Consider the following 21,738-nt stretch of genomic DNA (forward strand, 5'->3'; position numbering starts at 1 on the left):
GGCCCTGGCGGCGGGCTCCGCCACTGCCCCGCACCAAGATGGCGGCGGGGCCATCACTCAGCAGATTTGGCAGGAGACACGTGACCTGCCGGCGGCCCCCGCGTCGGCAGATTCGGCAGGGCTGAGTCCGCGCTGCGGGGGGCGGCGGGGCCGGGCTGGGGCCGGGCCGGGGGCGCCGAGGAAGAAAAGGGGGCGAGGGGGGCCCTAGCCCGCCTGTCGCTTCGTGCGCTGCACTCGGCGCCCGGCGCGGGCAGCGCGGAATCTGCCGCCCGGCTCTCGGCGCCGCGCTGGCTTGCTCGCTCGGGAAAGATGGCGTCGGTGTGGGACGAGTCAGAGGTGAGGGGCCGGCGGCGCCGGCGGGGTCGGGGCGCGAGGCGGGGGCCGGTGCGGCGTGGCGGGGGCCCGGGCCCGGCCGCACGTGACGCCGCCGTTGTGCCTCCCGCAGGACGGTGTCGGCGAGGAGGTGCTGAAGATGTCCACGGAGGAGATCGTGCAGCGCACGCGCCTCCTCGACAGCGAGATCAAGGTAAGGGCGGCCAACGGCTGCCCCGCGCGCCGCTGGGGGGGGGGGTGTCGGGGGGGCTGCGGCTGGGGCGGGAGCGCGGGCGGCCCCGGTGCTTTGGGCGGGGGGGCGGCTTCGCTGGGGGCTTAGCATGGACCATGGGGCAGGGATAAGCATAAAGAAGATGCGGTTAATTAAGCAGGGAAGAGTGGACTGAGGAACCAGTAAGTCTTGAAGCCGGGGGTGGGGGGATACGTAAATGAGGGAGCAGGCTGAGGAAGGTGACAGGACAATTGTTTTTCGGGGCCTCGGTAGCTTGGACGCTTTGGAGAGAACTCTGCGAATTTGCCCAGCTCTTGTGGACACAGGGAAGGGGCAAATCTATCCCATGGCCTGGGACAGGAATAGGGTCATAGAATAATTCAGGTTGGAAGGGACCTCAAGAGGTCTCTGGTCCAGCCTCCTGTTCAGAGCAGGATCTGCCATGAACCAGGTTGCTCAGGGCTTTATCCAGTTGGGTCTTGAAAGCCTTCAAGGACGGTGACCATATAGCTTCTCTGGGCAACCTGTTTCACTGCTTTACTGTCCTCGTGAAGAAAAAGGGTTGCCTTATATCCAGTCTGAATATCTCTTGTTTCAATATATATCTATTGTCTGTCATCCTCCCACCATGTACCACTGGGAAGAGTCTGACTTTTCAATACCTTCCCGTAGGTACTGGCAGGCTGCTCTCAGGTTTCTCTGAAGCCTTCTCTTCTCCAGGCTAAACAAGTCTGGTTCCTAAGTCTCTCCTTACCAGGCCTGTGCTTCAGCCCCTTGGCCATCTTGGTGTCCCTGTGCTGCACTCACTGCAGTTTATCAATGTCTTTCATGTATTGGGGCAGCCCAAAACTGGACACTGTGCTCTAGATAGGGTCTAACAAGTATTGAGTAGACAGCTGTAGTTGCTTCGCTCCATCTACTGGCTGCACTCCTATCAGTACAGGCTAGGATGCTGTTGGCCTGCCAGGGCATGCTGCTGGCCCATGTTCACCTGACTGTCCACCAGGAGCCCCAGGCCCCTCTCAGCAGGTCTGCTCCCCAGCCAGTCTCCAGCCTGTACCATTGCAAGGTGCTTTTCCTTCCCAGGTGCAGGACTTTGCATTTGTCCTTGGTGAATTCTGTAAGGTTCCTGTAGGCCCATACCTCCACCCTGTCAAGGTCCCTCTGAATGCCATCCCTGCCCTTGAGCATACAGACCATTCCCCCCAGTTTCGTGTCATCTGCAAACAGGTTGAGAGAGCACTATGTCGCCTCCTCTAGCTCACTGATAAAGGTGTTAAACAGGACAGATCCCAGGGTAGACCTGTTCCAAGATAGATCTATTCCATGTAGAATAGCGCTTGCAACTTCAATAGAAGCTTGTCTCTACTGCCCAATGTTGGCAACATTGAGATAAGTGATTTTATAAATTTTACAAAGTAACTTTATCCTACTGTCTCATACTCTATAAGTAATTGTAATTTTTTAACATATTTTATTATACTTTTAAGACAGCAAAGTTAAATATGTCTTATTTTTAAACTGCAGAATAGAGTAAAGAGCATAAGTAGCCTTCTTCATTTTATGGTAACAGCATCATAATCAAGGTGGCAGAAATATTTATTGACACTCTCCCTTCTTGTTTACACAGTTGCCTGCCATGCAGTTTTCCTTGGAAGTTTCCCAGACTACTTTAAATCAAATTTCTGGATTTTTGTGTTTTTATGTAACAGATTCTATATTCACTCCTTATAACAGTTCTGTTCTGTGGATAGTTATGTGTTACAGTACTGTATTATGCTTAGGTGTGAAAAGTTTGAAAAAGGTAGGTTTTTAGGGAAGGTGGATTTCCCACTGAATGGAGTCATATAAGCTAATTCAGCTGCAGCCAGTTTTTCTGAGACCATTTGGGGTTACAGTTGCTTCTGTGGGTCTCACACTGTGTTTCCAAAATTTGTGATATGAACCAAGAAAGGAGGCAAAACATATGCTGGTGTCAGCCAGACAGCAGTGAGAAACAGCTGTATTAGCTACATTAGTCTTGGATATAAATGTACTGTTGGATGGTGATTACAGAACTATTGTACTAACTGTTTTTTCTTCCGGTTGTGACAAAAACCTTAGAAAAGTTAAAATTATACAGAGATGTAAGAAATCTGAGTTCTCCGTGGTGCTCTCAATACACTTTTTTTTTTTTTTATGGTAATATTTTATATCTTAGTGAAGGGCAAGATTAACTGAAACCATAAATTAATGCTCATAAATTAAAACGAGAAGTTCCAACTGGGCACAAGTACAGCCTTTTTCACTGTGGAGCAACAGATCAGGTTGCCCAGAGAAGTTGTGCAGTCTCCATCCTTGGAGGTTTTCAAGACCTGACTGGGTAAAGCCCTGAGCAACCTGGTCTGACCTCATAGCTGACCTTGCTTTGAGCAGGAGGTTGGACTAAAAACCTCCTGAGGCCCCTTCTAACCTGAATTATCCTATGAGGCTATATTCCATTGTTTTCCTTGGGACTTGGCTATCTTCTGTTTGGGTGATAAGTAATGGATATTATTCTAATGCTGAGTGTTTTGGTTCAAGGAGAACAAAATGTATTTTTCCCTACAGAAGCAGTTGACATGGTTTGCTTCTCCTATGTAAGTCTTGATACATGCGGTCCTGTAGAATGTAACTATAAAACTATCAATCATCTCAGTTTCTCTCTGTTCCACTGGAGATGGTGGTGGCACATCTCGTTGCAGAGGTAAAGGTGCTGGTAGTCCTGCTGCTGTCAGTAGACATAAGCCCTAATTCTGCCATTGCCCCTGTTCGTACTTTCAGTTTACATGGCTACTTTGCAGTGATAATTTTCTGTTTAAAGTGTTCCTGACTGTCTGTTCCTATGCTATTTGCATGTCATCTGTTCAGTGTTCCAGCACACAGTTCTTCTATAAACAAGCAGACAAAAGCAACTTTTAAATGTGTGCGTGTATCTACCTACCTATAAAAACACTCAGTTGCCTTATCTAGGTCACATTGCAACCCTATAAGCTGATGCATTGTTAAAACTTATAGCATAGCATGTGGCAGCACAAAGGTGGGAAGGAGCAGCTGGGTAAAGTGATATGGGAATTTTCAACTGGTATAGTTGGTAAACACTCTGTCATGGAAATTGTGGCCTCTTCATCCTAGTGCTGCTGCACTGGGTATCACTCTGAGCTGCAGAGGAGGTCTCGTGTTAGAGGTAGTGCTGGTGGTCTGAGCAGCTCAGGATTCATTTGTTCCACAGGTGGAAAATGACAGGCACATGACAAACAAAAAAGGACAGATCAGAAGTGGTCCAGCATCATTTTTCTGTGCCTAAAAGCTTGTCTGCTGCCGCCAACTGCAGCAGCTGACCTAATAATGGAGGTGACTTTTACTACAAACTTTGCTTCACTTATATTTGTAGGTTATCTTGGCTACAATACTGTTGTTCATAGGTTTGATTTTTAGGAATTGGGGATTTTGTGACTGCATGATATGAATGTGCTAACTGAGTAACACCTGACAGTAGTTTTTGATGAAGCGTGTCTTAGGCTCCCGCTTCCACACAAAGAATTCAAGTTTCTGAGCAGTCTTAAGGTTATCCAGTGACACTGGGAAGAAATTCCTAGGGGTATTGATTAATTAGAGACTAGAATGGTCTGCATAGCCTTGATTCCTAACCAGGTTGGGCTAATCTGCTGACTTTTCCTGTTTTTACATTAGATTTCCCTTTCTCTCTCCACTGTCTCCTCAGATTTATTTATTTTTAATAATTGTTACACTTTCAGAATAATGTATGAGCTTTACATTGCCTTAATCTTCTGACAGTATTCCTGTCTCTTTCTTATGTGTACTGATTCCAGATCATGAAGAGTGAAGTGCTGAGAGTGACCCATGAGCTTCAGGCCATGAAAGATAAGATCAAAGAGAACAGTGAGAAGATCAAAGTAAACAAAACTTTGCCGTACCTTGTCTCCAATGTTATTGAGGTGAGAGGTGTGCATTTCTAGAGCAATGCTAAAAGGGTGCACAACTTATATCAGGAGAAGGGAGGGCAGGGGAGTGCATCTGTAGTTTGAAACGTGCTGTCTCTTCAAACTACTGATTATTTTGGAGTCGGGACTAAGATTTTTCAGTTGGTTTTGTTTGTGACCCAGAAGTGCTTGTTGCTTGGCCACTTCTTATCTGGGTCATTCCTTAGGCACATATTAGCTATTCTACATCTGCACAAAACCTAGCTATCAGAGTCCACTTAGTGTGGACTTAGGTGTGTGTAATTTGACACATACTTTCTGAAACTAGTAACTTAAATGAAAAGTGGTGGCTCTGTTGCTTAAAAAGCTGTAAACTATTCCCAGCTTTGCATAAAGACGACTTCTGCAGTCAAAGTAGCAGTAGCTAAGAGGCCCTCGTTAAAAAAGGGTCTGAGGAGTGAACAAAGTAGAAAGAAAGAAGAACATGGGTTGGAATTTACAACCTATAGAATGTTTTCCTCTTAGCAGGCATTATGGTGCACTCACTGCTAACTCAGTTGATGTGCATGTACCTTACTAGCCAAGTAGCATAAATGCAGGAGCTTCTATTCCTTAGCTACTTGTTTATAACATCATCTTGACCTGCTTTGTTCATTATAAGAACCTAATTTAAGATAGCTTTGTAAAAGCCTTTAGAAGGGCCAGACACTGCATCACATTTGTTTTATAATTCAGTAATTTTGCTGATCTACTTAAAAATGCTAACATTTTTCTATCTAAAAAAAAAGGTTTGTACCAGTGTTTTAGAACTTAATGAACTTAGGACTTAATGTGAACTGCCATAAAGGAAAGAGAAGTTGGTGCTATTAGCTACTACTTTGTTCTGTTGGACTTTATAGTGTCTTTCTGTGTGCTATTGTGCTGTTGCTTGATGAGGAAAGGAAGAAATTAATTTTTATAGGAGTATTTTGATGCTCTCTGAAGTTTACTGCTGCTGGATGATGGGAGGTTTTATTTTTCCTACTGTGTGTAATTTAGAAGTGTTAATCCTAGGATGGCCCCGCTTGTCTGGTTATATTATAATGGAATCTCTCACCCTGTTTTTCAGCTACTRGATGTTGACCCCAATGACCAGGAGGAGGATGGAGCAAACATTGACCTGGATTCCCAGAGAAAAGGCAAGTGTGCTGTGATCAAGACCTCTACTCGCCAGGTAAGACCCTGTGCAGTTAGGTGTGAGGAGTGCTGAAAAGGGCCCCATCCTGGTACAGCTGGTTTTGCTTACTTTGATTCCTTTCTTATAGACCTATTTCCTGCCTGTTATTGGGCTGGTTGATGCTGAGAAATTGAAGCCTGGAGACCTAGTGGTGAGTGATGCTGTTGTGACTGTTAGATATGATATGTCAGAAAATCATGTGGTCTTTTTCTTTTGAAAGGAGACAATCTGCCCAGATTACTCTGAGACCCCTTCTATACTAAAATTTTAATATAAAAAGCTTATGGGTTCTGTAATATTTGTAGTATAGAAAAGTAGTGTTGGGGGGAGTTTTTATACAGACAGGTGACTAAAATTCAGGTATCATCTGCCTCGTGTGCTCTCTAAAAAACAATCATCTTTTGTGTCATAAGTAAATCAGCCCCCTTCCTTTTAAAACGTGCGAGATTAGCTGTAGTGTTGGCCACTCTGCCAAGCTGTGGTGATTTGATGCGTGTCACTGTTAAAACTGCTGTTAGAGTGTTGGAGCTCCTGGAGGTCTAGTGAATCATCTTTGGTTGCATGTTTATTAACAACTGCTGTCTAAAGGGCCTGCTTTAAGCAAAGCTGGTGGACTTATGTTTACAGGGAGTGAACAAAGACTCTTACTTGATCCTGGAGACCCTGCCTACAGAATATGATTCACGGGTGAAAGCCATGGAGGTGGATGAGAGGCCCACAGAGCAGTACAGTGACATCGGGGGGCTGGATAAACAAATCCAGGAGGTGATACCTTACATTTAGTTTGCAATGTGACTGCGGGCAAGAGTCTTTGAGCTTCAGCTCATAGTTGAAGCAGCCTGGATTTGTGGAGGAGGATGGTTTTAATGGCTTAATATGTTTCTTTTGCTGTAGCTTGTGGAGGCCATTGTCTTGCCAATGAATCATAAGGAGAAGTTTGAAAATTTGGGTATACAGCCACCCAAAGGAGTGCTTATGTATGGACCTCCAGGAACAGGGAAGACACTTTTAGCTCGAGCATGTGCTGCCCAGACTAAGGTAAGAGGAAACGCTGAAAGCATATGTTGTAGGATAGTAGCTGAAAAAGAATGCCTCCAAGGGATAAGGGGTTATACCTCTAAAATGAAGTTACGATGATGTGTGTGTTTGTTTGTTTGCTTGTTTAATTATGAGCTTTTTGTAGCATTCAGCACTAACACTATTGAGAAACTAGGCATAGGATTTTCTCTTCTGCTTCCCAGGCTACATTCCTGAAGCTTGCTGGTCCACAACTTGTGCAGATGTTCATTGGCGATGGAGCTAAGCTGGTACGAGATGCTTTTGCTCTAGCCAAGGAAAAAGCTCCTTCCATCATCTTTATTGATGAACTGGATGCCATAGGCACTAAAAGGTGAGGTATGGGCCATGTTGGAAAGCTCCTGGGAGCCACCTAGCAGTCTCCTTTGCCTGCATTTGTGAGATAAGCCTAGCTTAATGCATGGCCTGGTCAGAGACACAGGGCAAAAACAATGACAGCAGTTGCCACACTCCTCGAGCTGGTGAGTGAAACACAATGATACTGGGGAGCCATCCGATGGTCCCCTGCAGTACAAATCTGTTTTCTGGTAACTGCATCAGGCACTTGGAGGTGTTTGCCCTCATTTACTACTTGGGCCTGGACAGCATTAGCCCTGTTTAGCGCTAAGGACATAATGGGACATTGATGCTGCTGACACAGTTATTCTAGTCGCAGTCTCTCATCAGTGTAAGACTTGCTGTAGCTTCAAGGAGACAGTGGAAGAGCTTAGCCAAGCAGTGTGCCTGCAGTGACTGTGCCTTTTTATGATGTGGTGAAAATATGATGGCAGGGTGGTCAGGTTCAAGCTGATAGTTTTTTCCTTGTTTCCTCCTCAGGTTTGATAGTGAGAAGGCTGGTGATCGGGAAGTGCAGAGGACCATGCTGGAGCTGCTTAATCAACTGGATGGTTTCCAGCCCAACACACAAGTCAAGGTTGGGATCTAGCAGAAAGTGCTACCGAGGCCCAGGGGTCTTTGGCAGAGGATGCAAAACAATGTCCAGGGAAGAAGCATGGAGGAGCCCCAGGGAGGAGAGGTCTGTACTCCAGGTGCCTCAGACTGATGATCCTATTTCTACCTAGGTGATTGCCGCAACCAACCGGGTTGATATTCTGGACCCAGCTCTGCTCCGCTCTGGCCGATTAGATCGCAAGATTGAGTTCCCAATGCCTAATGAGGAAGCCAGAGCCAGAATTATGCAGATCCATTCACGCAAAATGAATGTCAGGTATAGAAGCGGCATGGTCTTCTGGGGCTATGTTTGTCACGTGTGGTGACAGTACTTCAGGGCTGTGGGGTGGGAGGCACTCTAGTTTGTTGGGTATTTATTTAAGGAAGCTCCATACCTTGATTTTTCTATTGGTTACATGTTCTCACACTTTTTTCCCCCCTGCTCCCACTCATATCAGCCCTGATGTGAATTATGAGGAACTGGCTCGCTGCACAGATGATTTCAATGGAGCTCAGTGCAAAGCTGTGTGTGTTGAAGCGGTAAGTGTTCCTCTGTAGCAGCCAACACTGAGAGGTGGGAGATGTGTAAGCTGGAATGGAGTAACTTTGAACTGATGTGGTGCTCATGTGCCTTCTCTAAATACACTCTCCTTGGGCAGGGGATGATTGCCCTCCGCCGTGGAGCTACAGAGCTCACACACGAGGACTACATGGAAGGAATCCTGGAGGTTCAAGCAAAGAAAAAAGCCAATCTGCAATACTATGCCTGATCTCTGCCCAGTCAAGGTTGTGGCCTTGGCAGAAGACAGGATGAGACCAGACTGTACCCCTTACTTTCTGTCTAGAAAAAATAAAGCATTTTTTCCCTCTAAAAACTAATCCTTGATGTGTTGGGGCTATTGCCCTTGCTGCATGGTTCTGCAACTACAAAAGGGAAGGGGAGAAGCTCCTGTCCTTGGTGCCCATCCTGCTGCCTTTGGAGCCTCCTCCTGCTAGAACTGGACTAAATCCTGCTGTGTCTGGATGAGGAGCAACAGGTAACACTGCAGTAAGCGTGCTTTGAAATGGATGATCTGCAGCTCAGACAGCAGCCCCTATTTTCACCTGTGCAGCCAGTGTACAGACTACAAGTTTGCAAGGGTCTTACCAACTTTTGAACAAACATTTTGCAAGGGAGAAGTGAACAACATTCACACATGAATGGTGTTTTAACTTTATTATCTAACCTTCGCTGTGGAAGCTTTAGCACTATGGCTGATATGTATGCAAGTTCTCTGGTGAATTGGTCTGGTAATTAGTGGGGGGAAAATTCACATCTCCATCCACTGAGCAAGTCTTTCAGTACCTTTAATGCCAGTTGAGAATTACAACTTCCATTTAAAAATTACACTTTTCATAAATACACTGACTTTATCATTAAATATCTTACATGCCACTGTATTGTATTTGAAATACAATGTAAACATCTCCAAATGCTGGCCATCTCATCTTTACCTGTGCAGTTTTTGGAAGCTTGGGAGAGAGGTGGGGATGTGAGGGAAGAAAGAATAGATGAATGAAAGAAAAATGCACCCCGCAGTACTTTGGCTGATGTTCCTGAGTTAGCCCTAGTACTTACACTGGTTCCAAGGCCCTTACTGCTCATTTTAGAGAGGGAGCTTGTTCCAGTGGAGCATGTGTGTTCTTGACTTGCTGCGCTCAGGAGGCATTTGACATTATAAATGGACGAGTGGTGAAGTGAGCAGAAGCCACACGTTCCTGAGGAAAATACACTGCAGTTCCTTTGGACATTAATGTTAGAGGGGACTGTACATTTCCTGCTATTCTAGCAGTACTGCTATTTGAGCTCAGGGAGAATTACTCATCTCCTTTCACAGAACAGGAGTCACACCCACAGTTAGCTAGTGTGGTGAAAGCTGATCCCAGCAGCTCAAACTATGACTTACTTTCAGAAATATACCCTGGCCCCTAGCAGAATAGTTACAAGCTGCATGTTGCATACATCTCCCCATTAAAACAAGGGCACGTTTGTTAGTCGAATGAGTAACCTTACCTGTATAAGAAGCTGAGGAAAACCTTCCCCTTCTTGCCTAAAGCCAGTAAGAGTTCATCAGAGTCCTGCTGCTCAGCGCAGGCTCCTTTCAGAAACAGCTTTAGTAGTGGCTAAATAGCTGATACTACAGCACAGAATAGCACAGCTTTCTGCTTTAGATGAATTAATACTAAGGATGGGCTAATTCTTTGGCCTAAACCTCGGCTTAGATCAAGGTTCTTTTGGGAAATGATGGCCTGAGCCAACACTAGACATGTCTGTTGCAAAAGYGTTCAAGCCAACTTCACATAACTTGCCCTAATTGGGGGTCTGAATTACAACAGACCTGCAGCAATAGAGTTGGTGCGTAAACATCCCTTACAACTGGACAAGAACAGGACCATGGGGTACAGTTCAGAAAACAGCACAAAAAAAAAGACATAGCCTTGAAATTAATCCCTTGTAAACAGAAGAAAAACAAAAGAACTGTCCCCCTTAAACCATCAATGAGCAAATCGGCAATAATTCAAACCTGGAGTTACTTGCAATGTCTAAGACTGGAGTCTGTAGCAGCATCCCACAGGCTGGTATTTCCACAGCTATGGCACCACTCTCCACACGCTGACATGCCACCTCTTCCTGGTGTTAACCCACGGCTCTGCCCAGGCTGCGCTTTCCAGAGTCTCATCTCACTCCCTCAGTGGTCACACAGCCCCATTTTCTTGTCTGGGTTTTTGTACTGGTGCCCGAGAAGTGTTGAGTGAAGGGGCCAATGTACAGAGGAATCCAGCCAGCAGCGTGAGGCCCAGGCCTCCCCAGGCACAGAACATGGACCAGCCATAGCCATGACTGATGTCCTCTGGCAGCCCATAGACATAGCGAGGATAGCGCGATAACTCAAAATTGATCCCAGCTACACAGGTGCAGAGTGAGATGATACAGCATGTACCTGCAAGAGAAAAGCAAGAGGCTTCTACACTGCCCTCAGAAAGGTTAATTATGCTCCTTTTTCTTTCGTCACCCTGTCCAGCTATTTCAAAGTCAAGAATTAAAATTTCACATTTTTTTCTTCTGCCAACCATCCTTCTCACAAGAAGTGGGGGGGGAAAAAAAAAAAAAAAAAAAAAAAGCAAACTTACTTACAAGGTGAGGGAGAAAAAAAAAAAAGGGCAAAATACATAGGCCCACAGCATACCTCACTTCCCAAATAACCAATATTGCCCTAGGTCCCTCTGTTGCAATTTAGAGCTCAGGAGCTTGTAGCTCATTATGCTTCAGTTCACCTGCACCATTATTTATTTCCAGTGACTAATGTCGTAAAGTTCCAGACAGCAGCTGGGTCATAGCACCTGTGGACGTTAAATAGCTGAAGCCCAGGTCCACAAAGTGCACTGCTTGGTTTCTGCCGAGACCCTCCGAACTGCCAGCTGTAGCCTAGGCCCATAGACCATGCCCAGGTTTTTGTCACCTGCCTGTTTTGCTGCTACTCAGTCATTAAACACCTAAACAGCAGTGAGAGTCACAAAGTAACATTTCTCTTTCATGGCCCAGTCTTGCTGGTGTTCTCAACCCATGAGCCCATGCCTGATCAACTCAAGTAAAAGCTAGAGGAGCAAAGTCAATCAATCATCTGCAGCATTAAGGCACCCCAGTCTGTCTAAGTCACTGAATCAGCGACAAGTATGCAAGCTTTAAGTGGCACCAGCAGTCATTATGCATTGTGAAAATATTCTGTAAAATTGAAGTGGACTACTTTCCTCAAGAAAAACTGTGATCTCCATTAAAAAGAAAAAAAAAAAAAATCCTTTGGGTTCAGGGCTCACAACTGAGGAATATATATATAAACAAATAAATACATATATATATATAAATAATAATAGACTATATATATAAAATAATTATTCTAGAATTATATATATATTTTTTACATTCCAAATCAGAGTTGGGGATTAGAATTTAGGCAGGTCACATCCATCTTGATTGTTCTAATCAATTCACACCAAGCAGCTGAATGCTTTTGCACTCTCAGGCTGATATTTCTGAAATAAACCAAGTTTTTTGCCTTTTATAATTTCCCCCTTGTCCACAAATCCATCCTTGCTTCAACCCTTAAAAAAGCCTCTTTCACATTGCTCTGGAATTCACAACTAAATCCCCCCCCCTTATTTTTTTCTTTTCTAAACAGAAATTTTGCTGCACTATTAAATCCAGAACCTGGCATTTCTTTGTGAAAGGTAAAAGAAACCTGCTCTGGCAGAGGCAAGGGTTGGGGAAATGGCTGAAGTGCAGCACACTAATTAGTCAGTAAGACTCTTGTCTGATCATCTCATCAATGGGAGGGGGGGAAAAAAAAACACAAAAAACAACTCATGTCTTGGGTGTGGTTAGGCTGAAACACTAAATCCTGTCTGCTTTCATCCTGTTCTGGCCTAAGTAATGCTTGTCCAAGCTGAAGACAACTTTCTAAAACATCCATGTTAAAAGGATCCTGTCAAACTGAGAAAATACTAAACTGAAGGTCAAGGTGATGATTTCATTCTCGCCAACTCTCGATCTGTGTCTAAATAATAACATCTCTTACTGCTGACAGCACGCCCATCACAGCAAAATCTTAGTGTGGAAGCACTTGGAGGCAACCCAGTATCTCTCTTCCACTTACAACACTTCACTCCCTCAGTGCTGTGCAATAAAGAACGAAAGGAAACTGCAGCTGGGTGTGCAAGGTGACCAAGGACAGGACAAGCCTAAATTCCAGCCTTCCCAGCATCACTCCATGTCAGTAGAGCAGTTTTCTGTGCAGGTCCCCAAAAATCCTCCTAAAGGAGTTTTGCTTAAGGCAAGGGAGGATTCTCTCTCTCCTCCCTCCCCTTCCCCAAAGTGGCACCAAACAGTGTCACAACTACTTCTTTAATTGATAGAGATGCCTTTATAACACTGAGTTCCTTGCATGCATCCATTATAGATACTCATAGCTATCCTCTTAGATAGCAGCTTTGGCTTTTAAGTAGAGCCCCCTCTTTTCCTACTTGAAAGTTGCCTACTTATTGCTTACAATATTTTAAAATCTCTGTCCCCACAGTATCTCAGCACCTCATCCTTCTGGTACATTTGTTCCTACTATGCCCCTTTCAGGTAAAGAAGATATACTGCCCCTGCTTTTGAGCTGGACAATCGAAGTACAGAAAGACCCTTGGCCATGTAGAAAGTCTGCACGCAGACTGGAGGAAAGGAGGTAATAGCATCTGCGAGTGCTGAGCTCATGCCCTTAGCACTGGGCCAGCCTTCTCCAGGCTTGGATGCATCCCTCCTGCAGGACAGGCAGGATTTGGATGCTCTCATTACCCGAAGAAGTGAGCACAACACACTGTGTGGAGCAACAGAATGGGGCTCCACATTGATTTTTCTTTGTCGTTAAGATTCTTTAGGGAAAAAACACAAGATGAGCTCTCTGTCAGGAGCAGCAGGCCACATGCCCCAAGTTCAGAGCAGGGAAGAGGGCTGTGCCCATGGGCCCCCTGGCTATGCTCCCCCTGTCTCCAGACCAGCAGGCCCCTGTGCACATACAGCAGGGTCTACCCAGACACGTGCCCAGACCCACCCAGGCCCAGGTCCTGCCCCATGCTAAGCTGGTGGTTTGCTGCACTCTGGCATCGCTTTGCCTGTTCGCTGCCAGCTGATTTCACCTCTCAGAGCACTGTCCCAGCCCGTAATGGCAACTGTGGTGATTTCAGGAGCAGAATGCCAAAGTGAAAGGCTCTCACCTCCCATTAGGAAGAGTAGCCCAGCCACGTACTGCATGAGCTCCTGCTGCTTGCAGCAGCCCAGCACACCAATAATCCACCCAAAGAGGATGATGGAGACTGCCATGCCAATGAAGCCAGCTGTCATCCTCCGCAGGTCTGAGGAAAGAGAAAGGAGAGAAGCAAGAAGGAAGAAATGAAGATGGAGGCACCTGGACAGGACAGCAGGGGGAGAGTCTAGACAGTTTCAGGTTTGTTGTTCCTAAAGTTTGTACTCCGCCCATGGGCATATCCTCCTGTAGCTTCTTTGAAATAAATACTTTGTGTTTTACACTGAAACTTAGGAAACCAGCCAACTGGACTCCCTTATGCTGGGCACTGTACAACTAGAGAACATGCCTGTCCTAACCAAGAGGAATACTGGCCAGAGCAGCATGGGACAGAAACAATGCATTCTTATCAGCAGAATGAATTCTGCAATGGCTTGCAAATGTCAGTACTGCAAGGACTTTCTTTTTTGTTCATGGTGTGTTTCTTTGGGGTGGCGTTTGTTGGGTGAGTGTCAGCTGAAGATAGAAACAAAAGAAGCGAGAAGGGACACTGAAGGGAAGTAAAGGACTACCAAATGAAAGACAGGCAGTGTGAAGTGAAGACAGGAATAGTGGGAAGACAAAAGCAGACAGCAGATCAATACAGTATGAACAGAACAAACTACAGTAACAAGCTCTAAAGAAACTGCTCAGACACCAGTGATATGAGCAGCACCTTGTTACCCATAATACAGCTGCTGTTCTTGTCTCCTGCTGGTTCACTCTCTAGCTGGATTTCCTCAGCACTGAGGATCACGTGACTGGGGCTATGCAGACTTATGGGAGGCAAAGGCAACAAACAACAAATATGGGGAGAAGCAGGGGCAGAAGAGACTAAGTCATTTTTGGCAGCAGACTGTAGCGGTCAGTCAGGTGTCTAGGAAGGACTTGGGCCGGAGGTGGCTTGTGGACAGGTAAATGGCAATGGGAAGTTGCAAAGACAAACTGAGATGTTTTCAAAAAGCGCTGGTTGCAGGGGAGCTACAACAAGTCACCAGTGTGCACATGGCAAACATGACAAGCTCTGTACAGAACATACAAGACTGCAGCACCTTTGCCATAATCTGGATAGAAATTATCTACACCTGGCAACGCACTACACATACTCCTGTATTCCTGAACTCATCCACATAAGCCATTCCAAATCTCATGGCCCCTTCCACTTATACTACGTCAGCTGCTTTCCCATCCTCTCTACCCAATACGTATTTATGCTTCAACACCAGCAAAGGCAGAGCCCACACCCAGCACTGCAGTAAGGCATTAAATGATCTGACCATTTTTGTACCCTGCTTTGGGTTACTTACGGAGAGCATGCCACTCATCCTGCCGGATGGTGTTGGTGATATTAATGGGTAAGTTGCGTGGCAGAGAGCTAGAGGTGTAGTGGTACTTCACAGCAGTGCAGCGCTGAATAACACCTGTAAAAGAGACATCAGTGTGAAACGAAGTGAAAACCCTGTGCCTTGCACTTGATGCTGAGTTGGCTGGCCCAGCAGAGGTCACACCAGGGAAATCTTAGTTCAATAACAGAGCAAATATAATCAAAAAGGAACTGTTACTTCAAAGGCTTTAGGGATTAAGAGGGGACGGAGTCTTGCTACAAAGAAACACTGGCAAAGACGGAACAGGGTGCTGACCCAGGCAGGCTCCAGGAGGAAATGGCTGAAGGTAAACAGTAACGACAGTCGCCAAAACAGCTGTGGAGACTTCCTAGAGAAACTGGTATGATGCTCTTTGGGATGGCTGAGGAGACACGAACATTTCAGAGTACCAACAGGAACATTTTGTCTCTAAGGAGACAGAGCTGAAACACTTCAGAAAATTTTGAATGAATACTGGAAAGTGAATCACTTGGGAGAAAAGTTTGAATTCACTCCAGTACTTGTTGGCTCTTAGCTTTGCTTTTCATTAGCAATAGTGCCCAGGTAGGCTTGTTCCCGCTTTAGTTTAAAGAAAAGTGTATCCCAGATGCAAATGTGAACCTACATGCACACTCTTCTCAAAAGAGATTTTTAACTTAGCAAATCAGTAACAGAGAAGATACTGGGAAGAGGGTGTCTTTCCCCCCTTTTATAAATATAACCGGGGCAGAGCAGGGAAAGAGCACAAACATGCACAGTGGGGACAAAGAGAACAGCCAAAAAGATAAAGAGCAAAGTGTTACGAAAAGTCCCCTAAACAATGGCTACAGGGTCATTACCACTATTTGAACACTGGGGCAGAAGAATCGTTCAGAAGCAAACACAGAACCTGGCCAGTGAGTTAATTAAGCTGGTGAACAGTCCCTAGCAGGGATCAGTGGACTTCAGCTTTGCATAAGACATTAGAAAAGCAGCAGAGGAAATGAGCTTTGCTCTGCTCCCGCAGCAGTGGGAGGCGTGACTTTGTTCTTCAAGAACATTTCCCTGGGACTGTACAACCTGGTTCCTGCAAGGAGGATGCTTCCCCTTCATAGGATTAGGAGTGGGATACAAGAGGCCCTGCCAATTCCAGTGATCAGGCCAGGGAGGTAAAGGTGATCTAAATTTCCCCACATTAAGAAAACACTGATGTTTATTACTGAAATGGAACAAGAAGAGATGCAAAGATCAGGCCCAAAAAGGGGAAAAGGGGAAAGACTAAAGGTTCAGTTCCCAAAGCCCCACAGCATTTGCAGCGGGCTCCTTTCCTCAGCTGCACGTCCCACTGCCCCCTTGCCCTGCTGCAGTGCCTCCTCCCTGGCCCCACAGGGCTCTGGCAGCGACGCCGCAGAGTTGCTGCCTTTCACCTTCAGCCGCCTGTTCTCACCCCCCGGAGCAGCACACCTTCCTTGCTGGTTTTTCAGCACAGTGTTTCACCTACAGTGCTGCCTGAGCAAACAGATCAGCAAGACAACCCAGTTAGAGGGGATGCAAGTTCATTTGCAAAAGCTCTGTATACATCTGAATTAAGAAATCAGGCCATATACAGCACATTACAGTATCTAATTAAATTTCACCAATCACTGATAATGTAGTAATTTCAACATGACTTACATGTGTTGTAGAGAAATATGTTTACAGTACAAACTAAAGACATCTTAGATTACAAGGTGTATAGGGTTCATCAAAAGTAAGACCTATGAAGTTATATATACTGATTATAAAAGTACTATATTTGAAGCAATATCTTATATAAGAGCAAGGATGACTACTTTTGTAGCTCATCAGAGAAAAATCAAAGACTAGCAAAGTACACAGCAAAATACTCTTATATCCAATATGATCAAAGCTATGGAATCCTTAGCTGAAACTTCACTGAAAAAATCCTTCCTCCATGTAGAAGAAAGCAAAACCACTCCAGCGCTTCTTATACAAAATTGGTTGTTTAAAAGTTTTTGAGCATCAATTCTTCCTGCCTCTGGTTTAAAAACACTACTCCTAACCCTTTCTTCTCCAGAATTCAAAGCACTAACTCTATGCAGGTTGCACATAGAACTATGCTGAAACATCCAGTTTGTAAAGTGAAGAGCTCAGAAGTTGGAGAACTCCAGGGTTTATGTTGCCCATCTGGTTCCAGCTCTGACCTCTAATTCACGGGCTTGGTGACAGCATTCAACCATGCGATCACAAGCTATTTTTGCTGTAAGATTCCCATTTCACTGAGTGAACAGGATGGACCTGCTCTGCTGTGAGCCACCAAGGACAAAACAAGCAAGGCCCCTCGCTGGAGCTGCCTGTTCCATCTGCTGGAAAAACTGGAACATGTAGGCCAGGGAGGCAGGGGATCAGCAAAGCAGTGAGGGTGATCTCACAGCTGAATACCATCCACCTTTTCCCGCAAAATTATGACATGCACCCCAGTCCTTGGCAGCCAGATTTTTCCTCTGCAGTTACTAGTTAATTTTTCTGGTTTTCTGAATGAAAAGCTCTGGGTCTGATTTGCAGAGACGCTATGCACTCAGACGTACAAAGGCACTCTGTAGGGCTTCATTCAGAATGGTACAGCACTTTGTTCTCTAAGGACTCGAGAAAAAAAGAAAAAAAAAAAAGGTTTTCAGTCTCAAAGTTACTGCAGAGTCAAAGGTATCTTAAAGGTACCCCAAATTAGTGGCGACCTTTGTCCTAAGTCCTTTTATACCTTAAATCCCAGTCTATAAAATGAGGACAGCACCATGCCTGCCACTTTAGAAGGTTGCTAGCACAGTGATTTCACTTTTGTTTATAATCCACTCAGACAAGCGCCATAAGAAAGCCTGCCAAAATTAGAAATTTTGCCTTCAGGCAAAGGTTTGAATAGGATGGAGTAACATGGTGAGCAAGAAGGAGAAAAAATTAAGCAAGTGGTGTCTTTTTGGCACGCAAAAAGTTGAGAATGCAGGGCAGAGGGGGGTACGTGTTCAAGCGATTAGATTATCATAATGCGTATGTACAAGACAAAGGTTACACAGACAGCCTGTTCCTAGCAACTCTTAGTGGCATTAACAGAAAATTATGAAAGTTGTACTGCATGTGCAATTTTCTTGATTAAAAAAAATAAGTGTAAGAAGCAATCAATTGCTTTGTGCAGTGTTGCATTGACACTTTCATGGCTGAGCTACATGACTGTGGCCTCCTAGAGCCAACACTTCCTCACACCTTGCCCGCACATGCTCTTCTTCCCTAAGGCTTGCGGCCAGGTTTCCCTCCCATGCCTTCACACAGCCCTTGGGCACACAGAAGAGCATCCCTGGACAAACCTTTTTTCCTGCCTGATGACTAAGGCTGGGCAGGACCAGAGGACTTTGGCTACACAGAATTTCTGGACCTCCAGATGCCCAGCCTGAGCACAGGCCCATTTTTTCCTGAGCTGCCAGACACCTGAAAAGCCAGACCCAGGCCAGCTCTACCACATTCAGTTTGTAATCCCAGGCTCTGGCCCCCAGATTTTTCTCAGTTTAGTCTTCCACTCTTTCTGACTTTGAAATATGTGGGTTTCTCCTCTATGCTGCCTACAGGCCAGTGTTGAGAGGAGAAAATGGAAGGGCTCTTACTTTCAATTTTGATACCTGGCTGAGTTCTTATTTCAGAGCAGTTCTGCTCTCACACAGCTGGGAAAGGTCCTCTCCTCACCACAAACCAGGCTAGGGAGTGGCTGGGGACAGTTAACGCTGAGCTACCATGGGACATCCTGCCCTCCCCTCCCTTGTGCCCCAGCACCAAGGAGCCACTAGAGCTTCCTGGCCTATTCCTACCATTTCTGTCCAGGACTGAGAACAGCACAACAGCAATGGGATCACACTGTCCCCATCATCACCCAAAGAATGCCACTAGATTTGGTAAATCAACTTTCCTTTATAGAACCATGATAACTCTTCCCCAACAGATTTTATTTGCCTATGGCCATGACTAAACAGATTGAGTTAACTATCGCACTATAATACCTGCTCTGTAGACCTTGCAGTCATTCCCGTAACTCTTCCAATTTATCAGTTGGGAAGGACTGGAAGTACAGACACCAAGGCTGAGCAGTTTTCCCCCAATGGCCTCATTAATGCCACAGACCAGAGCATCCCTCCGATTCAGCATCCAGTGGTTCTTCTCACCTTCCCAGCCACATCGTGGCATTAAGAGGTCGTGTCTACCCAGTACTTAGTAGACCAACCAGTCCCAGCCCAGATTCTTTTCAGAGCAAGCTTGAAAAGCAACAAAATCCCCAGTTTACGGGCAGTGATGAGCCTTTTTTCATTTCTTGAATTTACTGGGGTTAAAATGCACATTGCTCAAATCAACCCACCAGGTTATCCAAAGAAGCCTATTTGATCTGATCTTTCCCAATTAATCATTTTCTACTATCACCACTTTGGAAGCAACACTTTTTTCATATTGATGGATAAGAGTATTAAACAGCAGTTAATAAAACCCTACAGGAACTCACTAGTTAACAATTCTCCATGCACAATTTTTTTGTTGCTGTATCAGTTATGCAGCCCACAATCCACTTAGCACAAGCTCTAGTGGTGATGTATAGGGCTAAAGTTCTTATACCTGGGGCTCACAGAGCGCCTCCCTACACACAAAGCCTCTTAGTTTCCCCTTCAAGTATTTCAGTTTCTTGACTGCTATCTTGTACTAATTGCTAAACTTGATTTTCCCCATTTAGTTTGTACATTCTTGCTTCTTTTGCCTTTCCTCTTAATTGTATTTTAAAAATGAAACTGTCCTTTTTTTACAGTTCCAAAATAGCAATGTTGCATGTTAAGAAGAATCCCACACATTATTCTCCTCTTATATTTAAATATTTTCCCCCTCAGTTCTGCACAACAATTTTTGACTCCTGCCTCTTCCTTTTACATGTATGTGCTTTGTACTAATAGCAGTAGAACTGCACTAGAAATCCATGTAATTATTTAAAGGGATAAGGGCACTTCTGGACTTAGTCATTTACTCAGAACTCAAGAGAGACTCAGACAGGAAGAAAAAAAGCCCTTATTCTAGACACACTAGAAAATGGAGAGTATAGCTCCTAATTAAAACTACCACTAGACTTTCACAAGAATTATTTACTCCTCCGCCACTAAAAGCCTATAAAAATCTTTAGTTTTAGAAATATATGAAAGCATCACATATCACCAAAGATCTAGCTGAAACATTACTGCAAGCCAAGAAGAGAGGGGGGGTCTTCCAGAGCACAGTAGTGATCTTAAGCTCACACCAAAAATAAACATTTGCTTCTCTTCAGAAGCTCCAGACCTAGTAGTGTGCTTGAGAGAAGAGCACAGCAACAGCCAAGCCTGACCATTGCTGGAAGAGGCTGCTTAATTACAGCTGTCAGAAAAGACAGACACAGTGGGAACAAGGAAAGGCAGCTAGTGAAACAGGTCAGGGGAAGGGCTGAGAGTCCTATCTATTTGAGGACCTGACTCTACAAGAACGGTTAATAATAAACTTCCCCTTTATAAGATGATGTCTAAATCTTGCAGTAGTTACTGCAGACCGAACAGCCAAACAATATAAGAGAAGCAAGGTTTGTAGGGAAAGGCAATCTCTTTTATTAGACCAGCTGAAGAAAGAAAGTAGAAGGAAAACTGTTTAGATTCAGAGTCCCTCCAGTTTTACATATCAGACCATATGTAAGATCCTTACATATGCCCTCATGCATGCAGTGTGCAGAATCCAGCCTCTGTGTCCGACAGATGTATTGCTGGGAAAATCCCCCAAACCCAGAAGTATTAGCACCAATGTGGCATTCCGTCCACCCCTTCCCCAACCTTTGCCAATCCCAATGGGAGCTGAAAGAATTTAGCTTGATGTGAAGCAGAAAAATAGATACACATTTTAAATGACAGGGTCAATTAATAGAATGAAATTAATGAGCTTCCTTTTAGTGAACTGAGATCAACATGAAAATATAAATGAAAAAGCAGAAAATGGATCTTAGGAGATTAAATAGAGAAAGAAGCTAATCACACGGCACTTGAGTTTCTAGAAGTAAGAGTCACTGCTGTGCATTGGAAAGAGCGGACAAAATGAGCTGAGCTTCACAGTGCCAGTATATCCGTCCTCTGCTGTGCAGGATTAGCGTCACAGTTGGAGGCCACGCTGAAGAACTGCTCCCGCTTTCTTTTGATAGCATTTCCATTTTGTGCCTCAATGGAAGCACTTCTCCCAGTCCCTATTCTCCCTATGCTAATATGCACTCGCTGGATCAATAAGTCTTTTTATTTATCATTAACCATTCACAGTGTTTCTTGTCCTTAAGCTTGTTTAGTATGTCATTTATTTTGACTTGGTGGGTCAGCCCACCACATTAGTGGTGCCATGCAGTCCAGGAACTCTGTTTATGCTCCATGAACTGCTCAGCTTGGTATCATGTGCCACAATAGCAGAAGATCCCCAGCTTTCCCCCTCCTCACCCCTGGAGCCCCGAGTGACGGCAGATGCAGATCTGTCACGGCGAAGGCCTGACAACCCACTGCAGCAACGTGAATCCCCTGCACTAGAACAGGAATAACAGGTCCCTTTCCCCTTGCCGTGAACATCCCAGAGCTAGAAGCACAAAAAAATACCACTCACCTTTTGGCGCTCGATAACCCCAAAGGCGCCAGGGATTAGGCGAATGCCCACCAAGCTCTTGCCTGGGCGGCAGACCCCAGCACGGCCGCGGGAAGGGCCCTCCGCGGACGCGCTCCCACGCGGCACTGCAGCA

At 45.2% G+C, this 21,738-nt stretch overlaps 2 protein-coding genes across 5 annotated transcripts in view; one reads left to right on the top strand and one right to left on the bottom strand.

The window, feature by feature from the left end:
- The first annotated feature begins 209 nt into the window (after nt 1-209).
- Nucleotides 210-8,608, top strand: PSMC3 (proteasome 26S subunit, ATPase 3). 4 transcript variants are annotated; one of them, XM_026084718.1, is made up of 13 exons: nt 456-526; nt 3,134-3,162; nt 3,243-3,269; nt 4,396-4,521; nt 5,615-5,719; nt 5,811-5,873; nt 6,350-6,487; nt 6,617-6,760; nt 6,964-7,112; nt 7,616-7,712; nt 7,861-8,006; nt 8,188-8,269; nt 8,389-8,608. In XM_026084718.1, exons 2-13 carry the CDS (start codon nt 3,145-3,147, stop codon nt 8,497-8,499), a joined length of 1,206 nt encoding a protein of 401 aa, XP_025940503.1. In that variant the 5' UTR covers nt 456-526; nt 3,134-3,144; the 3' UTR covers nt 8,500-8,608. The 4 variants fall into 4 exon arrangements, with proteins under 4 accessions (XP_025940504.1, XP_025940505.1, XP_025940503.1 ...); XM_026084720.1 differs by lacking the exon at nt 3,243-3,269 and having other exon boundaries at nt 450-526; XM_026084719.1 differs by lacking the exons at nt 456-526; nt 3,134-3,162; nt 3,243-3,269 and adding an exon at nt 210-336.
- A 442-nt stretch (nt 8,609-9,050) lies between these two features.
- LOC112975030 (transmembrane protein 178B-like) overlaps nt 9,051-21,738 on the bottom strand; it is a 16,280-nt gene continuing 3,592 nt past the window's right edge. Inside the window, exons 2-5 of the mRNA XM_026084644.1 lie at nt 15,231-15,303; nt 14,898-15,011; nt 13,523-13,660; nt 9,051-10,710 (exon numbers count right to left, since the gene is read on the bottom strand). Coding sequence (XP_025940429.1) covers nt 10,466-10,710; nt 13,523-13,660; nt 14,898-15,011; nt 15,231-15,303 — 570 coding nt within the window. The 3' untranslated portion in view covers nt 9,051-10,465. The remainder of the gene's footprint in view (nt 10,711-13,522; nt 13,661-14,897; nt 15,012-15,230; nt 15,304-21,738) is intronic.

This window comes from Apteryx rowi, unplaced genomic scaffold (assembly GCF_003343035.1).
Source record: "Apteryx rowi isolate R43461 unplaced genomic scaffold, aptRow1 scaffold_65, whole genome shotgun sequence".
Lineage (NCBI taxonomy): Eukaryota > Metazoa > Chordata > Aves > Apterygiformes > Apterygidae > Apteryx > Apteryx rowi.